Source organism: Ahaetulla prasina, chromosome 6 (genome assembly GCF_028640845.1).
Source record: "Ahaetulla prasina isolate Xishuangbanna chromosome 6, ASM2864084v1, whole genome shotgun sequence".
Taxonomy (NCBI): domain Eukaryota; kingdom Metazoa; phylum Chordata; class Lepidosauria; order Squamata; family Colubridae; genus Ahaetulla; species Ahaetulla prasina.
The window spans coordinates 111,843,151-111,865,451 of NC_080544.1; the positions used below are offsets into that span (position 1 = coordinate 111,843,151).

At 43.9% G+C, this 22,301-nt stretch overlaps 1 protein-coding gene across 6 annotated transcripts in view; it reads right to left on the reverse strand.

The window, feature by feature from the left end:
• Positions 1–22,301, reverse strand: part of TNK2 (tyrosine kinase non receptor 2) — a 103,771-nt gene that overhangs the window by 42,899 nt on the left and 38,571 nt on the right. For 4 of the 6 annotated variants that reach the window (XM_058187795.1, XM_058187798.1, XM_058187796.1 and 1 more), the window contains 8 exons: positions 22,034–22,211; positions 19,961–20,031; positions 18,625–18,837; positions 14,474–14,626; positions 12,748–13,025; positions 11,283–11,409; positions 10,129–10,275; positions 8,796–8,890 (listed from right to left, as the gene is read on the reverse strand). In XM_058187795.1, coding sequence (XP_058043778.1) covers positions 8,796–8,890; positions 10,129–10,275; positions 11,283–11,409; positions 12,748–13,025; positions 14,474–14,626; positions 18,625–18,837; positions 19,961–20,031; positions 22,034–22,196 — 1,247 coding nt within the window. In that variant the 5' untranslated portion in view covers positions 22,197–22,211. Of the gene's footprint in view, positions 1–8,795; positions 8,891–10,128; positions 10,276–11,282; positions 11,410–12,747; positions 13,026–14,473; positions 14,627–18,624; positions 18,838–19,960; positions 20,032–22,033; positions 22,212–22,301 lie in introns of those variants that run through there. The other 2 variants (XM_058187800.1, XM_058187799.1) reach the window with 1 other exon arrangement.

The window sequence follows — 22,301 nt, forward strand, 5'->3', positions numbered from 1 at the left end:
TAAAAGAAAAGAAAAAAAAATACCTTCAGCAAAGGTACATTTACAACACAAATGATGGTCATAGGTTGCGAATTTAATGATAGCAACAAAAACAATGGGGAAGCCAGATTCACTTAATGACCATGTGACTGACTTAACGTCAGTGATTCACTTAACAACCGAGGCACGAAAGGTCGTAAAATGAAGCAAAACTAACTTAACAACTGTCTCGCTTAGCAACGGGAATTCTGGGCTCTATTGATCTGTGATCAAATTCCACTTGTGTTTTTAAAGCAGAGGTATAATTGAAAATGCTGATCTAAAACATTAAAACTGTCTTTTAGAATTTTTTTTTTTTAATTGGCCAAGTGTGATTGGACACACAAGGAATTTGTCTTGGTGCATATGCTCTCAGTGTACATAAAAGAAAAGATACGTTCATCAAGGTACAACATTTACAACACAATTGACGGTCAATATATCAATATAAATCGTAAGGATTGCCAGCAACAAGTTACAGTCATACAGTCATAAGTGGAAAGAGATTGGTGATGGGATTGCTCTTTCTCTGACTCTAAAAAAAATAACAATAAGTATTTTTCTGAAGTTTCTGCAAATCTGCCCTTGAAGCCATTTTAAAGGGATGTTGGTTAGCTGCAACTCCATCTCGGCTTAAGCCCAAATGGGATTTTAGAGAACCACTGAAGGACGTTTGCTCAAGTCCCCTTGCAAAATTTATATCCCGCCTCTTTCCCCAGGAGTACACATTTTTCTCCCCATAAAAACAACCCTGTGAGGTAGGCCAGGCTGAGAGAGAGAGAGAGAGAGAGAATGAGTTTTTCTTTTCCCAAAACACCACACTACTAACCAGAGCATATAAAACATTTGCTAGACCAATTCTAGAATACAGCTCGCCTGTTTGGAACCCTCACCACATCTCTGATATCAATACAATTGAACGTGTCCAGAAATATTTTACAAGAAGAGTTCTCCATTCCTCTGAAAACAATAAAATACCTTATCCCACCAGACTTGAAATCCTAGGCTTAGAAAACTTGGACCTCCGTCGCCTTCGACAAGACCTAAGCTTAACTCACAGAATCATCTATTGTAATGTCCTTCCTGTCAAAGACTAGTTCAGCTTTAATTGCAATAATACTAGAGCAACCAACAGATTTAAACTTAATGTCAACCGCTTTAATCTAGATTGCAGAAAATATGACTTCTGTAACAGAATCATCAGTGCTTGGAATACTTTACCTGACTCTGTGGTCTCTTCCCATAATCCTAAAAGTTTTATCCAAAAACTGTCTACTATTGACCTCACCCCATTCCTAAGAGGACCATAAGGGGCGTGCATAAAAGCACAAACGTGCCTACCGTTCCTATCCTATTGTTTTTCTTTTCTTCTATACCTTTATATACTATATAACCTTTCTGTATGATAGTTACCTATATTGTTGTGACAAAATAAATAAATAAAGAGAGAGAGAGAGAGAGAGAGAGAGGGAGGCCCCGCAGGATCCTTGGCTGAGGGAAGACTTGAATCCGGGTCTCTGCATTCTTACCTCAACACCCGACCACTGCACGACACTGTCCCCCCCTCTGCGCCAACTCCCCAAAAAACCCGTTTTGCAATGGGGTCAGAATCTGAATGCTGTAAGGATTTCTAAGAAAAGGGAAATTGAAAGATTGTCAGCCAATAAATTTCATGAATGGATGAATGTGAAATCCAGGAAGGAAGGAAGGGAGGAAGGAGGGAGGGAGGGAGGGAAGAAAAAGAAAGAAAGAAAGAAAGAAAGAAAGAAGGAAGGAAGGAAGGAAGGAAGGAAGAAAGAAAGAAAGAAAGAAAGAAAGAAAGAAAGAAAGAAAGAAAGAAAGAAAGAAAGAAAGAAAGAAGGAAGGAAGAAAATTCAGAAATAGGCAAGTATGTAGGTAGGTTGATTGATACGTGATAGATGATAGATAGACGATTGATGGATGAATAGAGACAGACAGACAGATTGATAGATAGATGAGAGGTACGTAACTAGATGAGATCAAGACACAGAGAGACGATTATGGATGGATGGATGGATGGACAGACAGATGTAGACAGATGATAGATGACTTATGACCACAATTTGAACCCAAAATTTCTGTTGCCAATTTTGCCCTTTTCTGACCTTTTCTAGCCACTGTTAAAGTGAATCACGACAGCTGTTAAGTTACTCATATGGTCATTAAGTGAATCTGCCTCCCCTCCCTTGAGTTTGCTTTCCAGAAGCTCACAAAAGGGGACCACGTGACCCCGGAGCAGTGCAACCGTCATAAAGACGAGTCAGTTGCCAAGCACTCTGAATTTTGATCACGTGGCCAAAGGGAGGCTGCAACGGTCGTAAAGCGTGGAAAAACGGTCCCGAGTCGTTTTTTTCCAGCGCTGTTGTAACTTTGAAGGGACATTAAACAAATGGTTGTAATTTGAGGACTACCTATATGGAGTATCTGTGGTCTAAGCGCAGTTTAGTGTCCGGCACTAAAACTTGGCGGTTTTAAGACTTGTGGACTTCAATTCCCAGAATTCTCCAGCCAGCTATGCTGTATTAATATCCCAGTATTATGACGGTCGCGATATTCCCAGGATCGCGTGATCTTCTGACAAGCCAAATCCATGGGCAAGCCAGGCTCATTTAACAACCACGTTCCTAACTGAACAACGGCACTGATTCACTTAACAACTGGGGCCAAGGTCATAAAAGGAGGGAAAACTCACTTAAAAGAAATATTTCATTTAACAACGGAACTGTTGGGCTCCACTGGGGCCATAAGCCGATGATAGTTTATATATTGTGCGGAATTCAGAAACGCACCCCATAAAAGATCCCCTCAAACATTAAAAAATATTAAATCTGATTCTGGTTTATTTTTCCGCCCAACACAACCCCAGAAATTCACATTCCTTTCTGGGCAGACCCACCGCTCCAAGAAAAAAAAAAAGTATCACTCGATCTCTGAATCCAGGCATTCCTGCTTTTGTATATCCCCACCCATGACCCAGGAGCTAACCCAACCGGCGGAGTTCATACAACACGCATGTGCAGGTCAGACCGATCCCCCAGCGAACGCATTCAGACAACAGGTTAACCTTAGTGAGCCTTAGCCACCAAAGCATTTCCAAATAACTCTGTATAAGTCCCCAAAATAAAATAAAATAAAATAAAATAAAATAAAATAAAATAAAATAAAGTAAAGTAAAGTAAAGTAAAGTAAAGTAAAATAAATAAAATATAATATAATATAATATAATATAATATAATATAATATAAAATAAAATAAAATAAAAAAATAAAATAAAATAAAATAAAATAAGTAAAATAAATAAAACTCAAGTTTGGGGTCTTGTGTGTGAACTCATCCTTTCAGGGAATCAGCAGTGCCAAGAAAGGGGGAAAAATAGCAAAGGGAATAATAGTAGAATAATAAAATTGGAAGGGATCCCTGGAGGTCCTCTAGCCCAACCCGCTCTGCTCAACAGGTCTCCTTCTTCTCTTCCTCCAATCCCACCAACCCCAAAACCCCCACCTGTCCGCTGGGTCACCTGTCCTGGGAAATTCATCCCTCTTTCCGAGCACCCAGGATCACCCAGGATCGTAAGCCGGTTTGTTTCTCAGCTTGCCATCTCAGCCTGTCTGTTTCTCTCTCTTGATGCTGGGAAGAGACCGGCTGTTTCTCCCCGGTGCATCACTCCGCGCACGGCAAGGCATGCCGTGATGTAATCTGGGTGGGGGCAGGCGGACACCGTGTCAGGATTGGCACCGAACTACACCCAGCCTTTTGCTGGCTCCGGTTACAAACCGCCTCCCTGCAATTAACGAAGCAACACTCATGGCTGGGCTGGAAGCAGCCAAGCCCTCAAGACACACAATCTCGCCCAGGAGGTGACTAACAGCCGGCTTGTGCCGGAAGGCAGGGAGGGAGGGAGGGGGATGCAAGCTAAGATCCTTCCCCCCCACCCCAACAATCTCCCCACACTTTCGATTTTACCAAGCGTTCCGAATAATAAGAATTGGAAGGGGCCTTGGAGATCTTCTAGTCCAACCCCCTGCTCAAGCAGGAAATGCTGTCATCATTTCAGACAAAGAGCTGTCCGATCTCTTCTTAAAAAGCCTCCCGTGATGGAGCATTCACAACTTCTAGTGGCAAGCTGTTCCTCTGGTTAACAGGTCTCACCCATTTTCTCCTTTGTTCCAGGTTGCTTCTATCCTTGATTAGTTTCCACCCATTGCTTCTTGTCCTGCCTTCAGGGGCTTTGGAGCTGGGGTCTCCAACCTTGGCCATTTTAAGCCTGGAGGACTTCAACTCCCAGAATTCCCCAGCCAGCGCTGGCTGGGGAATTCTGGGAGTTGAAGTCCTCCAGGCTTAAACTGGCCAAGGTTGGAGACCCCTGCTTTGGAGAATAAGATTATAATAAGAATATAAGGTTATTAATAAGGTTATTAACACAGCTGCCTGCAATTACTGCAGGTTCTAGTCCCACCAGGCCCAAGGTTGACTCAGCCTTCCATCCTTTATAAGGTAGGTAAAATGAGGACCCAGATTGTTGGTGGCAATAAAAGTTGACTTTGTATATAAGATACAAATGGATGAAGACTATTGCTTGACATAGTGTAAGCCGCCCTGAGTCTTTGGAGAAGGGCGGGATATAAATGCAAATTAAAAAAAAAAAGATGCTTTGGAGAATAAGCATTCACCCAACCCACTAAGGAATTAAATCTCGTTTCTGATACTATAAAAAAGAGGTTGAGACTCTAGACCTCTTTTTTCATAGCAGCCCCTCAAATATTGGAACATGCTAACATGTCATCCCTGGTCCTTCTTTTCACTAAATGAGACATACCCGATTTTCCCCAGCGTCACGCTCTCCCTGCAGTGTTGGGCTGAGCAGAAGAATTATAATCCAACGCCTGGGGAGTGGGTGGACTTAGGAGGGTCCCAAGAGGTCCAGATATTGAGGTTGGCCACAATAGGAAAGTTCTCATAACTTACTAAATCAGTGTTTCTCAAACAGAGCCAGTTTTAAGACATGGGGATTTCAATTCCCAGAATTCCCCAGCCAGCATAGCAATCACCAGGAGACGGTGAGTTCTAGTCCTGCCTTAGGCATGAAAGCTGAGTGACTTTGGGTGAATCACCAGGAGACGGTGAGTTCTAGTCCTGCCTTAGGCATGAAAGCTGAGTGACTTTGGGCCAATCACCAGGAGACGGTGAGTTCTAGTCCTGCCTTAGGCATGAAAGCTGAGTGACTTTGGGCCAATCACCAGGAGACGGTGAGTTCTAGTCCTGCCTTAGGCATGAAAGCTGAGTGACTTTGGGCCAATCACCAGGAGACGGTGAGTTCTAGTCCTGCCATAGGCATGAAAGCTGAGTGACTTTGGGCCAATCACCAGGAGACGGTGAGTTCTAGTCCTGCCTCAGACACTAGAGCCAGCTAGGTGACTTGGGGCCAGTTCCTTTCTCTAACTTAAGTGACTAACTTAAGAAATGCAATGATTCACTTAACCACGGTGGCAAGAAAAGTCATAAAATGGAGCAAAACCCACTTAGGAAACGTGTCACTTAGCAACACAAACTCACAACTGGTCACAACTCGAGGACTAGCTGTAGCAGAAATTTTCAAGAAAAGACGGAGCAGCCTGTTGCCCAAAAACAGTTTGAAGATGTCTTCACAAGGCGTCAAGGCTGGTCTAGAACAGGGGTCACCAACCTTTCGGATCTCAGGGACCACTTAAGTTATGATTTTAAATCCCGTGGACCACTAATATGATCTGCCTAATGACTGGCCGGGTGGGTGTGGCAAGGTAGTCATGTGACTGGGTGGGTGTGGCCAACTCAATGTCACTCACGTCGAGGGTCACCTTGCCAGCCTCTACTTGCTACTCCCCGCTTGCCCGCCTGGGTTGTTGGAGCTAAGCAGCCACCACGAGAAAGAGTTGGCTCAGTTCAAATTGGATTGAGTAAGGAGCTTCAGCAGAAGCACCTCACTGAGGACTAGGAGCATAGGCTTTCCAAGCAGAGGGAAGACCTGCGGGAGTACAAGGCCACGTACTGGCACCTGGAGGCTCAGCGGGCTGAGATGGTCAGCCAGTTCCAGGCCATGATGCAGTCCCACTGGAACAAGGACCTCCGGCTCTTTGCCACCAGCGGCGTTTCCCTCCAGCCTTCGCCCAAAGCCCCCCACCAGGAGGCTGAAGCAGACCCCAAGTCGGAATTTCAGCCCCCCTCTGACACACACAAAAAGACCCCAATGGGGGAGACTCTCTGCAGCAACACAAACGTTCATTGCACGTATCCGTCCCAGGGGCCGTAGTATGAGGACCCCTGATTGAGTGCAATATAAAAAAAAATGCAAATAATTTTTCTGGGGACCACAAACATTTTCTCATGGACCACCAGTGGTCCACGGACCACCAGTTGGTAACCATTGGTCTAGAACAGGGGTCTCCAACCTTGGTCCCTTTAAGACTTGTGGATTTCAACTCCCAGAGTTGAAGTCCATAAGTCTTAAAGGGACCAAGGTAATAATAATAATAATAATAATAATAATAATAATAATAATAATAATAATAATAATAATAATAATAATAATAATAATAATAATAATAATAATAATAATAATAATATCAGAGTTGGAAGGGACCTTGGAGGCCTTCTAGTCCAACCCCCTGCCCAGGCAGGAAACCCTACACCATATCAGACAAATGGTTATCCAACATTTTCTTAAAAATTTCCAGTGTTGGAGCATTTACAACTTTTGCAGGCAAATTGTTCCATTGATTAATTGTTCTAACCATCAGGAAATTTCTCCTTAGTTCTAAGTTGCTTCTCTCCTTGATTAGTTTCCATCCATTGCTTCTTGTTCTACCCTCAGGTGCTTTGGAGAATAGTTTGACTCCCTCTTCTGTGTGGCAACCCCTGAGATATTGGAACACAGCTATCATGTCTCCCCTAGTCCTTCTTTTCATTAAACTAGGCATACCGAGTTCCTGCAACTGTTCTTTATATATTTTAGTTGGAGACCCCCGGTCTAGAAGACCTCTAAGGTCCCTTCCAATCCTATGATTCTAAGATTCAAAGCTCTGGCTAATTTAGGCTGCTTAACTCATCTGAACCTCTCCACCCAGGAAAAAACCTAGAGACTTTCACTGTGCCAAGTCAACAGCTGGCGCCTCTCCAGAGTTAAGGGGGTGAGTCACAATGATGTCAAATCCACACCTCTGGTTCTGCACGGAGAGGGCGACATGAGGGACGTGGCTGAGGGCGATGAGCTTCCACTCGTCCCTTCAGGCTACCCAGCATTTTCCAAAAACTAACTTTCAGAATCAGAACCGAGCTGGAAGGGACCTTGGAGGTCTTCTAGTCCAGCCCCCTGCTCAAGCAGGAGACCCTAGACCATTTCTGACAATTTGGCTGTCCAGTCTCCTCTTAAAAGCTCCAGTGATGAAGGACCCACAACTTCTGGAGGCAAGGAGTTCCACTGGTTAATTATTGCCACCGTCAGGAAATTTCTACTTATTTCTAGGTTGCTTCTCTCCTTGATTCATTTCCATCCTCGTTTCTTGTCCTATCTTGTCAGGTGCTTTGGAAAGTAAGTTGCCCCCTCTCTTCTTTGGGGCAGCCCCTCAAATGCTGGAAGACTGCTACCAACTCAGTAAGCTCAAACTGCCCAAGGAGCTGCTGATTCAGTTCTACAGAGGAATTATTGAGTCTGTCATTTGCACCTCTATAACTGTCTGGTTCGGTTCTGCAATTCAACAAGAAAAACACAGACTTCAGAGGATAATTAGAACTGCAGAAAAAATAATTGCTACCAACCTGCCTTCCATTGAGGACCTGTATACTGCACGAATCAAGAAGAGGGCCGTGAAAATATTTACAGACCCCTCGCATCCTGGACATAAACTGTTTCAACTCCTACCCTCAAAACGACGCTATAGAGCACTGCACACCAGAACAACTAGACACAAGAACAGTTTTTTCCCGAAGGCCATCACTCTGCTAAACAAATAATTCCCTCAACACTGTCAGACTATTTACTGAATCTGCACTACTATTAATCTTCTCATCGTTCCCATCACCAATCTCTTTCCATTTATGACTGTATGACTATAACTTGTTGCTGGCAATCCTTATGATTTATATTGATATATTGACCATCATTTGTGTTGTAAGTGTTGTACCTTGATGAAGGTATCTTTTATTTTATGTACACTGAGAACAAATGCACCAAGACAAATTCCTTGTGTGTCCAATCACACTTGGCCAATAAAATTCTATTCTATTCTATTCTATCATGTCTCCCCCCCCACACCAGTCCTTCTTTTTTCTCCAGACCAGCCAAACCCAAATCCTGCAACTATTCATCCTTTGTTTTTTGTCTCCAGGCCTTTAATCATCTTAGTTGCTCTTCTCTGAACGTTTTCCCAAAGTCTCAACATCTTTTTTTGTAATGTGGTGACCAAAACTTTCTTCCCGTAAAGTTCGTGTCTTCTTCCAGAGGCTGGCTCACATCCCAAAACTCACTCAGGCTGGGCTCACCAAATACACCGCAGGCGTTCCACACAACCCACTAAGGAATTAAATCTGGCTTCTGATACTATAAAAAAGAGGTTGAGACTCTAAAAAAAGTGCAGAGAAGAGCAACCAAGATGATGAGGGGACTGGAGGCTAAAACATACGATGAACGGTTGCAGGAACTGGGCCTGGCTGGTCTAGTGAAGAGAATAATGAAGGCGGGATAAAAAAAAAAATCCAAGATAAAACGATAAGATAAGGAATACCTTCCCTCGATGACTGTAATTATATCGTTCATCTGGATCAGAAGTTTGTCTGGCTCTTCGAAATCCTGCAGAGCCCGCATATCCGTGGGTTGAGCCTGGGAGAGGAAGAGAAAGTGAAGATTGACGGGTGAACCAAAAGACAGGTCTGCTTCGACTTACAACGGGGTCCTTTAGCGACCATTCAACGACCATTCAACCTAACAAAGGCACTGAAAAAGGCGACTGAGGACCGTTTTTCCAAACTTACGACCGTTGCAACGGCCCTATGGTCAAAATGCTTGGCAACTGGCTCATATTTATGACGGCGTCGTCGTCCTGGGATCACGTGGCCCCCGTTTTGCGACCTTCTGACGAGCAAAGTCAGTGGGGGAGCGCGGATTCACTTGTGCGCAGCTTAGAAAACGTGGCTCAATAAGACGGCACAGCAGCGGGGCAGGTGGGCGCCACTCGCAGGTTGCCACTATTAGTTTGGCCAAACCAGTCCGAACCGGCTAGAACAGGGGTCACCAACCTTTCAGATCTCAGGGACCACTAGATTTATAATTTTAAATCCCGTGGACCGCTAATATGATCTGCCTAATGACCGGCCGGGTGGGTGGGTGTGGCAAGGTGGTCATGTGATGGGGTGGGTGTGGCCAACTCAATGTCACTCACGTCGAGGGACACCTTGACAGCCTCTACTTGCTACTCCTTGCCTACCCGCCCGGGCTCTTTAGGACCCCAACGGGAAGCAGTTGCTGGAGCTAAGCAGCCACCATGAGAAAGAGTTGGCAAAACAGCTCAGTTCAAATTGGATCTGACCGAGAAGGAGGCTCAGCAGAAGCACCTCACTGAGGACTAGGAACATAGGCTTTCCAAGCAGAGGGAAGACCTGCGGGAGTGCAAGGCCAGGTACCGGCAACTGGAGGCTCAGCAGGCTGAGATGGTCAGCCAGTTCCAGGCCATGATACAGTCCCACTGGAATGAGGCCCTCCGGCTCTTCGCCACCAGTCTTCGCCCAAAGCCCCCCACCAGGAGGCTGAAGCAGACCCCAAGTTGGAATTTCTGCCCCCCTCTGACCCACACAAAAAGACCCGGAAGGGGGAGACTCTCTGCAGCAACACATTCATTGCACGTATTCGTCCCAGGGGCCGTAGTTTGAGGACCCCTGATATAAAAAAAATGCAAATAATTTTTCTGGGCACCACCAACATTTTCTCATGGGCCACCAGTGATCCACGGACCAGCAGTTGGCGACCATTGGGCTAGATACCACCACTGGCTGCTCCACGTGGAGGGCATTGCAGTAGTCAAGACGGGAAGCGATCAGGCCGTGGGTGAGGGTGTCCCTTACCTCCAGGAGGAAATCCCGCAGAGCCACGAAAGTGGGCCGATCTTCTGGCTTGTGCGCCCAACACTGCAACATGACGTTGTAAATATCCTGAGGGCAATCTTCGGGTCGGGCGAGTTGCTCACCTTCCTTATCGATCTTGTGCAGGATCTGATGGGGAGAAAAGCTGGATTTAAGGAGAGCCAGTCGGGCGTTTCGGTTGGAAAGCCGCCAGATTTCCAGCCTGGGAAGCGTTACGGGTAGTCCTCGACTTACGACCGTTCATTTAGTGACGGTTCCAAGTTAGCATGGCAGTGAAAAGAAGGGACTTAGGACTGTTGCAGTATCTCCATGGTCAAGGACAGGCAGTCCTCGACTTAGAACAGTTCATTTGAGTGACCAAAGTTACAACGGCCACTGAAAACAATGACTTACGTTTCATAGTTGCGACCATCGCTGCATCCGCAAGGTCACGTGATCAAAAGTCCTACGCTTGGCATCTGGTTCACACTTACGACGGTTGCAGCATGCCGGGGTCACGTGATTCCCCTTTTGCGACCTTCTGACCAACAAAGTCAATGAGGAAGCTAAATTCACTTAACGACCGGGTTACTAATTTATCAACTGCAGTGATTCGCTTAACAACCGTGGCCAGAAAGCTCGTAAAATTGGGCAAAACTCACTTAACACATGTCTCACTTAAGAACAGAAATGTTGGGCTCAATTACGGTCATAACTTGAGGACTTCTTGTAATAAAAAATTCAGAAGCTTAGCGACTGAATCATCTTTATGACAATCGCAGTGTCATAAATTTGCGATCTTCTGACAAAGCGAAATCAATGGGGAAGCCAGATTCACTTAATGACCAGGTTACAATTGCCGTGATTCACTTAATAACGATGGCAAGAAAAGCCATAGAATGTGGGCAGAAATCACTTAATTGCCCCCGGATTCACTTAACGACCAGGTTAAGTGAATTCACTATTAAGTGAATCACTGCAATTGTTAAAGATAGTAATTGCAGTGATTCACTTAATAACAATGGCAAGAAAAATGCACCAAATGGGAGCAGAAGTCACTTAATTGCCTTGCTTAGGAACAGAAATTTTGGCGTCCGTTGCGGTCGTAAGTCGAGGACTGTCTGCACACACACACACACCTGCCTTTCCCGTCATACCTGGCTGCCGTTAAGGCCAACCCATGGCTCCTGTCCGTAGGTGAACATCTCCCAGAGGGTCACACCAAACATCCAGGTGTCGCTGGCGTGGGAGAAAGTGCGGGTCTTCAGACTCTCTGGGGCACACCTGTTCCAGGGTGGGGGGCAGCCCAGGTGGGGGAGAGAAAGGAGGAAGAGAGGTGGTCAAGCTAGACGGGAAATGTAAAATTTGCTACTACCTGTTCTGTGGGCGTGGCTTGGTGGGGGTGGGGGTAATGTGACTGGGTAGGCGTGGCCAACTTTGTTTTTTTTATATACTTTTAAAAGCATTTTTTCTTTTTAAAAAAATGCTTTTAAAAAGACTCCTCTGACGATCCCAGCTGAGTTGCCTGATCGTCAGAGGCTTTTCTTTTCTTTTAAAGGCAAAAAAAAATGCTTTTAAAAGAAAAGAAAAGCCTCTGATAAGGCAACTCAGCTGGGATCGTCAGAGCCTTTTAAAAGCATTTTTTCTATAACCTCTTCAGCCGAAGAGGTTGTTTAAAAAAATTCTTTTAAAAAGGCTCCTCTGACGATCCCAGCTGACGATCCCAGCTGAGTTGCCTGATCCTCAGAGGCTTTTCTTTTCGTTTAAAGGCAAAAAAAAAAAAATGCTTTTAAAAGAAAAGAAAAGCCTCTGACAATAAGGCAACTCAACTGGGATCGTCAGAGTCTTTTTATTTATTTATTTATTTATTTATTTAGATTTTTATACCGCCCTTCTCCCGAAGGACTCAGGGCGGTGTAAAACCAGATTTAAAACAATACAATATGCAAATTAAAACAACAGTTAAAATAACATATTCTATCAGTGGCCGAAAATTTAAAACCGTCAAATTTGACCCATGAATAAAATACCCCAATTAAAATTATTCAAATTCAAAAAAAATTAAAATTTTAAAAGCATTTTTTTTAACAACCTGTTCAGCCGAAGAGGTTGTAGAAAAAATTGCTTTTAAAAGCCTCTGACGATCCCAACTGAGCCGTGCGATCATCAGAGGCTTGTTTTTTTTTTAAACTTTTAAAAGCATTTTTTCCGCAGAAGAAAAAAATGCTTTTAAAAGTAAACAAAAAACCCTCTGATGATCGCGCACAGCTCAGCTGGGCATGTGGGGGTGGGTGGGTTTTAGGGATTTTTGCTACCGGTTCTCCGAACCACCCGCCACCGTCGCTACCGGATCGGGCAATCCGGTCCGAACTGGGAGCATTTCACCCCTAGAGATCTCCAAGGCCTCTTCGAGATCCGCTGATCCCATAATCCACTCCCAGGATCCAAAAAGAATGGGGTTCTCTGATGATGTTACCTAGCTGGGTAATGAAACACCTGCCACGAAAACCGCCAAGCTCAGAGAGCACCATGGACCGACAATAAGAGGACAATACCGGCTTGGGCGTGTTGTGCGAACGCAGCCCATCGTCCTTGGCAAGAGAGAGGGAAGGCGACTCTCACCAGGCGAAGGGGACCTTGCGATGCTCCTGCATGATGTAGTGGTCGTTGTTTTTGGGCAAGGCGCGCATGAGGCCGAAGTCTCCGATCTTGACCAGGTCATTAGCAGCCAGCAGGATGTTCCGGGCGGCCAGATCCCGGTGGATGAAGCGCCTGGACTCCAGGTAGGCCATGCCGCGGGCGATCTGGATGGCGTAGTGGCAGAGGGTGGCGATCAGGAAGTGGCCCAGGTTCTTCCGCAGGCGGTCCAGCAGGGAGCCCAGCGGGGCCAGCTCCGTTACCTGAGTGGCAAAGGGGCCGCAGGAACCGGGGTTAGGTCTGCTTAGGAAGCCGTCCCAGGTACACGAAGCCACGCCCACAAAACAAACCGTGTGGGTAGCCATGACAAGTATGTTCAATGACTCACTTAATGACCGCTGGGCATGTTTAACAACTGCCGGGACTCACTTAATTTTATTTATTTATTTATTTATTAATCGTATTTATATACCGCCCTATCTCCCGGAGGACTCAGGGTAGTTCACAGGCAAGTAAAAACACATAAATACAGAATAAAATAACAATTAAAAAACTTATTCTAAAAGGCCGAATGTTTAAAAACAATATAAATATATAATATATATATATAATGACTGTTAGGTATGTTTAACAACTGCCAGGATTCACTTAATGACTGCTGGGTATGTTTAACAACTGCCGGGATTCACTTAATGACTGCTGGGTATGTTTAACAACTGCCGGGACTCACTTAATGACTGCTGGGTATGTTTAACAACTGCCGGGATTCACTTAATGACCGCTGGGTATGTTTAACAACTGCCGGGATTCACTTAATGACTGCTGGGCATGTTTAACAACTCCTGGGACTCACTTAATGACCGCTGGGCATGTTTAACAACTGCCGGGATTCACTTAATGACCGCTGGGCATGTTTAACAACTGCCGGGATTCACTTAATGACCGCTGGGTATGTTTAACAACTGCCGGGATTCACTTAATGACTGCTGGGCATGTTTAACAACTCCTGGGACTCACTTAATGACCGCTGGGCATGTTTAACAACTGCCAGGACTCACTTAATGACCGCTAGGTATGTTTTAACAACCGCCGGGATTCACTTAATGACTGCTGGGTATACTTAACGACTGCCAGGACTCACTTAATGACTGCTGGGTATGTTTAACAACCACCGGGATTCACTTAAGGACTGCTGGGTATGTTTAACAACTGCCGGGATTCACTTAAGGACTGCTGGGTATGTTTAACAACTGCCGGGATTCACTTAATGACTGCTAGGTATATTTAACAACTGCCGGGACTCACTTAATGACTGCTGGGTATGTTTAACAACTGCCGGGATTCACTTAATGACTGCTGGGTATGTTTAACAACTGCCGGGATTCACTTAATGACTGCTGGGTATGTTTAACAACTGCCGGGACTCACTTAATGACTGCTGCGTATGCTTAATGACTGATTGAACTCACTTAATGACCGGTTTCATTTAACGACCACTGCAAAAAAAAGGCTGCAATCACATCGTGACTCATTCAAGGACCATCTTAGGACCGCAATTTTACAATTGTTATCAAGATCAGACAGCATGGACAAGCGACCCAAGGTCATTATCCTGCCCACCGACACCCCTGCCAACCCCCGTCCCCATTCTCCACGCCGGGGGTTTGTTTTGTGTCTTTTTGTTTTGAAGCCCGGTGGGCGGGTCCCTCACCATCTTCATGGGGTTGGAGAGCACCACCCCGTAGAGGCGGATGAGGTTGACGTGGTCCAGGGAATGCATGGCGTTGACCTCGCGGATGAAGTCGTCCAGGGCTTCCGGCTGGTTCAGGACGTCCGTCTTCAGGCACTTGACTGCCACGTTCAGCTGCAGAAGGGAAGGAAATCTCTCGCACCGCTGGATCTAGAATCGGATCCCGGCCCTTTTCTAGAGCCACCAGCCAAATCAGACCCGGGTAGTAGACCTTACGCTCTCCCCACGCTTCCTCTTTCCAATATGTATTCAAGACCGACAGGGATTAATATACGTTTGTATTGATATGAATGGAGGTAGGTGTAGTAGGTAGATGGATGAATGGATGGATAGATGAATATAGAAGGAAGGATGGATAGTTGAATATAGATAGATGGATGGATGGATGGATAGATGAATATAGAAGGATAGATAAGATAGATGGATAGCTGAATATAGATGGATGGATGGATGAATATAGGATAGATGGATAGATGAATATAGGATAGATGGATAGATAAATGGACGGATGAATAGATATATATAGGAGAGATGGATGGATAGATGAATATAGGATAGATGGATGAATGGATGAATATAGAAGGATGGATGGATGGATAGATAGATGAATATAGGATGGATGGATAGATGAATATAGAATGGATGGATGGATGGATGGATGGACAGATGAATATAGGATAGATGGATAGATGGATAGTTGAATATAGATGGATGGATGGATGAATATAGGATAGATGGATAGATGAATATAGGATAGATGGACAGATAAATGGACGGATGAATAGATATATATAGGAGAGATGGATGGATAGATGAATATAGGATTGATGGATGAATGGATGAATATAGAAGGATGGATGGATGGATAGATAGATGAATATAGGATGGATGGATAGATGAATATAGAATGGATGGATGGACAGATGAATATAGGATAGATGGATAAATGAATATAGAAGGATGGATGGATGAATATAGAACGTATGGATGTATGGATAGATAGATGGATAGATAGATGAATATAGGATAGATGGATGGATGGATGGATATAGAAGGATGGATGGATAGATGAATACAGAAGGATGGATGGATGGACAGATAGAGATATACATGTATGTAGGTACCGTATATAGCATGTGTATGTGTGTTATGTATGGGTACACTTTTAAGAGCAGGCAACAGAACTTCTATTTATTTATTTTGTCATGTTTATATACTGTATATTGGAGGGGGTGACCCTTTGAGAGCTGCATGCAACGAAATTTCATTTTAATGTATGCCGATTAGGGTACATGCAAAGTGACAATAAAGTTTTTCTGAGTCTAAGTCCAAGTCATTTTTAATGTGTGCCGGTCTGCCCACAGTAAAAAAATGACAATAAAGGCTATCTATCTATCTATCTATCTATCTATCTATCTATCTATCTATCTATCTATCTATCTATCTATCTATCTATCTATCTATCTATCTATCTATCTATCTATCATCTATCCATCCATCCATCCATCCATATCTACCTACCTACCTACCTATATCTATCTGTCCATCCTTCCATCCATCCATCCAACACTCTCTTTCTCTCTCTCTCCATATCCATCTATCTATCTATCTATCTATCTATCTATCTATCTATCTATCTATCTATCTTTCTTTCTTTCTTTCTTTCTTTCTTTCTTTCTTTCTTTCTTTCTTTCTTTTTATGCTGGGGTGGCAACTATGTCAGGCAATAGTCTTCATCCATTTGTATACTATATACAAAGTCAACTTATTGCCCCCAACAATTTGGGTCCTCATTTTACCTACCTTATAAAGGATGGAAGGCTGAGTCATAGTGTCCAGAGGTTCCATCTTCATCTTTTGCAACCTTCTGGCAAGGAAAATCAAAGGGGAGATCGGATTCACTCAATGACTGTGTCATTAATTTTTTTTTTATTTTTTTTTTTTATTTGCATTTATATCCCGCCCTTCTCCGAAGACTCAGGGCGGCTTACACTATGTCAGGCAATAGTCTTCATCCATTTGTATACTATATACAAAGTCAACTTATTGCCCCCCAACAATTTGGGTCCTCATTTTACCTACCTTATAAAGGATGGAAGGCTGAGTCAACCTTGGGCCTGGTGGGACTTGAACCTGCAATATTGCAGGCAGTTGCTGTTAATAACAGGCTGCATTAGCCTGTTGAGCCACCAGAGGCCCATTTAATAACTGCAGTGATTCACTTAACAAAAGTGGCAAGAAAAGTCGTAAAATGGGGCAAAGTTCATTTAACCAATGTCTCACTTAGCGACGTAGGTTTTGGGCTCAACGGTGGTCGTACGTCGAGGACTGCCTGTACTATTTTCAATTCTGAGGATTGCTCCCTTTCCTTAAGGGGCTCCCTTCTGTTTCTGAGAGATTGCACTTTATAATTGTAAACCTGGAAGGGGACCCCAAAGATCATCTAATCCAGGCATCCAACCTTGGCCGCTTTAGAAACTTGTGGACTTTAACTCCCAGAATTCAATCTATGATGTTAACGTATTAAATCTAAAGGATTATATAAAGGTTACTAGAGAGATATAAAGAAGGGGAAAGGAGGGAAAAGGGAGAACTGACAGAAATACAGGATAAGTTAAGAAAATATTGAATTTTAAGTGAATAATAATTGAATTGAAATAGCTTAAGACTAAAACTTCTGAGAGATGAGAATATATAAGTATAAGCACAAAACTTTTTGAAATAAGAGAAATGTTTGCTTCTTTTTACTGCTTTTCCAGTATATTGATAAAGAAATGATTGATATTGAAGTTATAGAAATGAACTGAATTTTATTTAAAGCAAGGAATTTTAAAGGAAAACAAGAAGGGGATTAAGATAGATTAAAACTGAAATATTAAAGAGATGAGAACCAAATGCATAGGAGATTTTCTTGAAATATCAAAGAGATGAGAATTATGTATAAGAGATCTTTTGAACTAATGAATGATAGTTGCTATTATTTTCTTCTTTCTTTTTTATTATTGTTTTTCTTTTGATAAAATTAAGAATAATGATTTCATTTTTCCAAAAAATGGTTAGTGAAATGTAATGATTATGGATGTTGATGATATAAAGAGTGAAAAGAAAGAAATTTGTAACTGGGAACATAGGGCTTCAATGTAGATAGGAGAGATAAAAAGACTTGATTAAAGAGTTAAATTCAGGACAGAGGGTTAGATTGAACTTTACGTTAGAGATATGCAAATAATGAAATGATTTGATAAAATATACAATGAGGGTGGTGAAAAATTGAGTTGGGGTTGACTATGTACCTGACTGATATTTTGTTCAAAAAATATGATGTTCTAGAAAAAAATAATAAAAAAATTCAAAAAAACCCCCAAAATTCCCAGAATTCAACTCCTCAGTGGCTGGGGAATTCTGGGAGTTAAAGTCCACACCTCTTCATAACATAACATAACATAATAACAGAGTTGGAAGAGACCTTGGAGGCCTTCTAGTCCAACCCCCGCCCAGGCAGGAAACCCTACACCATTTCAGACAAATGGCTATCCAACGTTTTCTTAAAAATTTCCAGTGTTGGAGCATTCACAACTTCTGCAGGCAAGTCATTCCACTTATTGATTGTTCTCACTGTCAGGAAATTTCTCCTTAGTTCTAAGTTGCATCTCTCCTTGATTAGTTTCCACCCATTGCTTCTTGTTCTACCCTCAGGTGCTTTGGAGAATAGCTTGACTCCCTCTTCTTTGTGGCAACCCCTGAGATATTGGAACACAGCTATCATGTCTCCCCTAGTCCTTCTCTTCATTAAACTAGGCATACCCAGTTCCTGCAACCGTTCTTCATGTTTTATCCTCCAGTCCCCTAATCATCTTTGTTGCTCTTCTCTGCACTCTTTCTAGAGTCTCCACATCTTTTTTACATCGCAGCGACCAAAACTGGATGCAATATTCCAAGTGTGGCCTTACCAAGGCCTTATAAAGTGGTATTAACACTTCACGTGATCTTGATTCTATCTTCAACTTCCCTAAGTTCGCACTTGGGACGGAACTTACTCCCAGGAGTAAGTCCTGCCTTAAATAAAATCCGGCTAGCCGCAAGCAATATACACCCACCCCGTCCTCGCTTACCACCTTGCCCAATGGGGCGCACCACTCCCCGCGGCGCACCACCCCAAAGGAACCGTCGCCCAGTTTCTCCAGGAGCACCAGGTCCTTCTCGCTGATGAGGCAGGTCAGGGCCTGTTGTTGGGTCTCCTCGAGGGCCACCGGGCTCGACTGCTTGCCCAGGAGACTCGGGGGCAACGGCTGCATCTCCGAGTCCGGGCGCTTCCCGCTGAAGACCTGTGGGGCCGGCAGAGGAAACATGAGGGACCCAAGCTGGGGACCAAAGTTGTAAAGGAGAGCAGTTTTTTAAGATTTATTGTTATCCTGCCTACAATCTAATATGCCTTCCCCCTCCTGTTTTCCACACAACCGCCCTGTCGGGTAGGTTGGGCTGAGAAAAGGGCCCAAAGTCACCCAGCCGGCTTTCATGGAGACGGTAGAACTAGAACTCACCATCGCCTGGCGATGGGCCCAAACTCAACCAGCCGGCTTTCGTGCCTAAGGCGACTAGAACTCACCATCTCCTGGTGATTGTCCTAAAGATACTCAGCTGGCTTTCATGGCTAAGGCAGGACTAGAACCACAGTCTCCTGGTGACTGGCCCAAAGTCACCCAGCCAGCTTTCATGCCTAAGGCAGGACTAGAACTCACCGTCTCCTGGTCATTGGCCCAAAGTCACCCAGCCAGCTTTCATGCCTAAGGCTGGACTAGAACTCATCGTCTCCTGGTGATTGGCCCAAAGTCCAGCCAGCTGTCATGCCTAAGGCTGGGCTAGAACTCACCATCTCCTGGCTGCTAGCCTGGAGTCTTAACCACTAGGCGCACTCTTAATGTTCTTATTTCATCTTATTTCATTTCTTAATGTTCTGGTTTCATCAGTTTAATTTTTCTTCGCCTATATTTCTTCCAATGCTTCCTACCCTAAATTCCTGTCGTGCCTTATCTGTCACTGACCAGTATCAGATTTAAAGTAGGTACACACCTCTATGTATTCACTTAGTAGTGTAATACACCTAATGTATAACTCTGGTACTTTTCTCTAAAAAGTATTTTTACTAATTATGTTTTCTTGGCAACCAATTTTGTTTGCCAAAATCTTTTCTTAGGAGTGTAATTTCCACTTTCCCAAGTTACTTAGCGGTCCTGGGATTTCCTGGTGGTGAGCCATCCCAGTACTAACCAAATCATGGTCTGATCCGATGGCGTTTTTCAAAGGTTTCCTTTCTCCTGCGTTATTGTGACTTCTGACTCCTTGCCCAAAGCACCCTCCCCTTCAAGACGGTTCTATAAACCTTTCTGTTTTTCTTTTTAAAGATTCCGCCAAGTTTCTAGTCCTCAGGAGCCCCCCTCTCTCTCTGACCTTGCTCATCCAGGATTTCCGTTTGCACACAGCTTTCCTCCTCTTCACGGCCTCCCAGAGGCGTCTCTGACCTACAGAAATAAACAACAGGCGGTCACAAAACTAGGAAAAAATTAACTCCTCTCCAGAATGTTTTATTCTACGTATTTGCTCCCATGTTGGAAGCCTTTTTGGGCTAGGTCAGGGGTCTGCAAACTTGGCTCTTTTAAGACTTGTGGACTTCAACTCCTAGAGTTCCTCAGCCAGCTTTGCTTTTTAACTCTAGGACTTTTCAACTCTAGGAGTTGAAGTCCACAAGTCTTAAAAGAGCCAAGTTTGCAGACCCCTGAGCTAGGTAATTCCACCAACATTACCGAAAGTTGTCGCTACGAGCTCCATTTTAATCCAATCCACCCAGTTGCAAAATACTGAATAAGAAGTTCTCAAACTTTGCTTACAGCTAGTCCTCGAGTTACAGCAGTCCACTTAGTGACTGAATTTCCAATAACCCTGGAAAAAGTGACTTATGACAGTTTTTCATAGTTACAACCGTTTCAGCACCCCTCCCTGTGGTCACATGATCAAAATTCAGGCACTTAGCAACTGGCATGGATGGTGGCAATGCCCCAGGATTACAGGATCCCATTTTGCGATCCCATTTCCAGCCGGCTTCCGAGAAACCAATTCAATGGGGGGAAAACCAGATTCGCTTAACAACCGCTTGCTTAAGAGTGGCAAAAACAGTCGTAAAACGGGACACAGCTCGTTTAACTGTCTTGCTTAGCAACAACAATTCATTTCACTGTCTTGCTTAGCAATGGAATTTGTGGGCTCCACTGTGGTCGCAGGTCGAGGACTATCTGCACATGAAAAAATGGCTTTAAAATTGGTCCTCTGCGTTATAGATAGTCCTTGTCTTACAACAGTTCATTTAGTGACCATTGGAAGTTACAGCAGGGCTGAAAAAAGTGACTTCTGATCATTTTTCACGCTTAACGTCCGTTGCAGCAGCCCCGTGGTCTGGAAATTGGCCCATATTTATGACGGTTGCGGTTTCCCAGGGTCACGTGATCCCTTTTGACAAGCAACGTCAACAGGGAATCCAAGATTCACTTAACAACCATGTGACTCACTTAACAACTGCAGCAAGGGAGATCGTAAAATAGAATAGAATAGAATAGAATAGAATAGAATAGAATAGAATTTTTTTATTGGCCAAGTGTGGATTGGACACACAAGGAATTTGTCTTGGTGCAGATGCTCTCAGTGGACATAAAAGAAAAGATACGTTCATCAAGGTACAACATTTACAACACAATTGATGGTCAATATATCAATATAAATCATAAGGATTGCCAGCAACAAGTTATAGTCATACAGTCATAAGTGGAAAGAGATTGGTGATGGGAACTATGAGAAGATTAATAGTAGTGCAGATTCAGTAAATAGTCTGACAGTGTTGAGGGAATTATTTGTTTAGCAGAGTGATGGCCTTCGGGAAAAAACTGTTCTTGTGTCTAGTTGTTCTGGTGTGCAGTGCTCTATAGCGTCGTTTTGAGGGTAGGAGTTGAAACAGTTTATATCCAGGATGCGAGGGATCTGCAAATATTTTCACGGCCCTCTTCTTGATTCGTGCAGTATACAGGTCCTCAATGGAAGGCAGGTTGGTAGCAATTATTTTTTCTGCAGTTCTAATTATTAATTAATTAATTAAATTAATTAAATAATTAAACGAGCCAAAACTCACTTAACAACTGTCTCACTTAGCGAAAGAAATTTTGGCCTCCGAAATGAGAGTTGCAGAATTACAAAACCCTCTAAAACACAAACCTCCAACCTTGTCAACTTTAAGAGTTGTGGACTTCAGCTCCCAGAGTTCCTTAGCCAGACGTGTCTGTTTCTTTTTCTCTTACCCCCAAAATGGAGAGATTGCAGAGGAAGGGATTACAAAAGAGTAAGCAAAACTGGCTGAGGAATTCTGGGAGTTGAAGTCCACAAGTCTTAAAGCTGACAAGGTTGGAGACCCCTGCTCTAAAATGGCTCCTTCTCACCTAATTTTGCGAAACGCCCAGAGAGGGCTAAAGGACCACTCACCCGGTCTCCCCATTCCGATTTTCTCCAGATCCTCATTCTTGACATACTCGAAGTGCGACAGGCGAGTGACGTTGAGGTCATCGCGGATTCGGAGGAAGTACTGTTGAAGCTGGACTTCGGTCAGGAGTTCGAGTAACCAGTCAGTCCCTTCATCAGCCTGCATGCCACAGCTCAACTTCTGGAAAAGGAGACCCACGTCAGGATGGACGGCCACCACCGAGGATCACGGAAGTGTTCCTCAAGGGATACCCCATCTTCCTAAACCCTG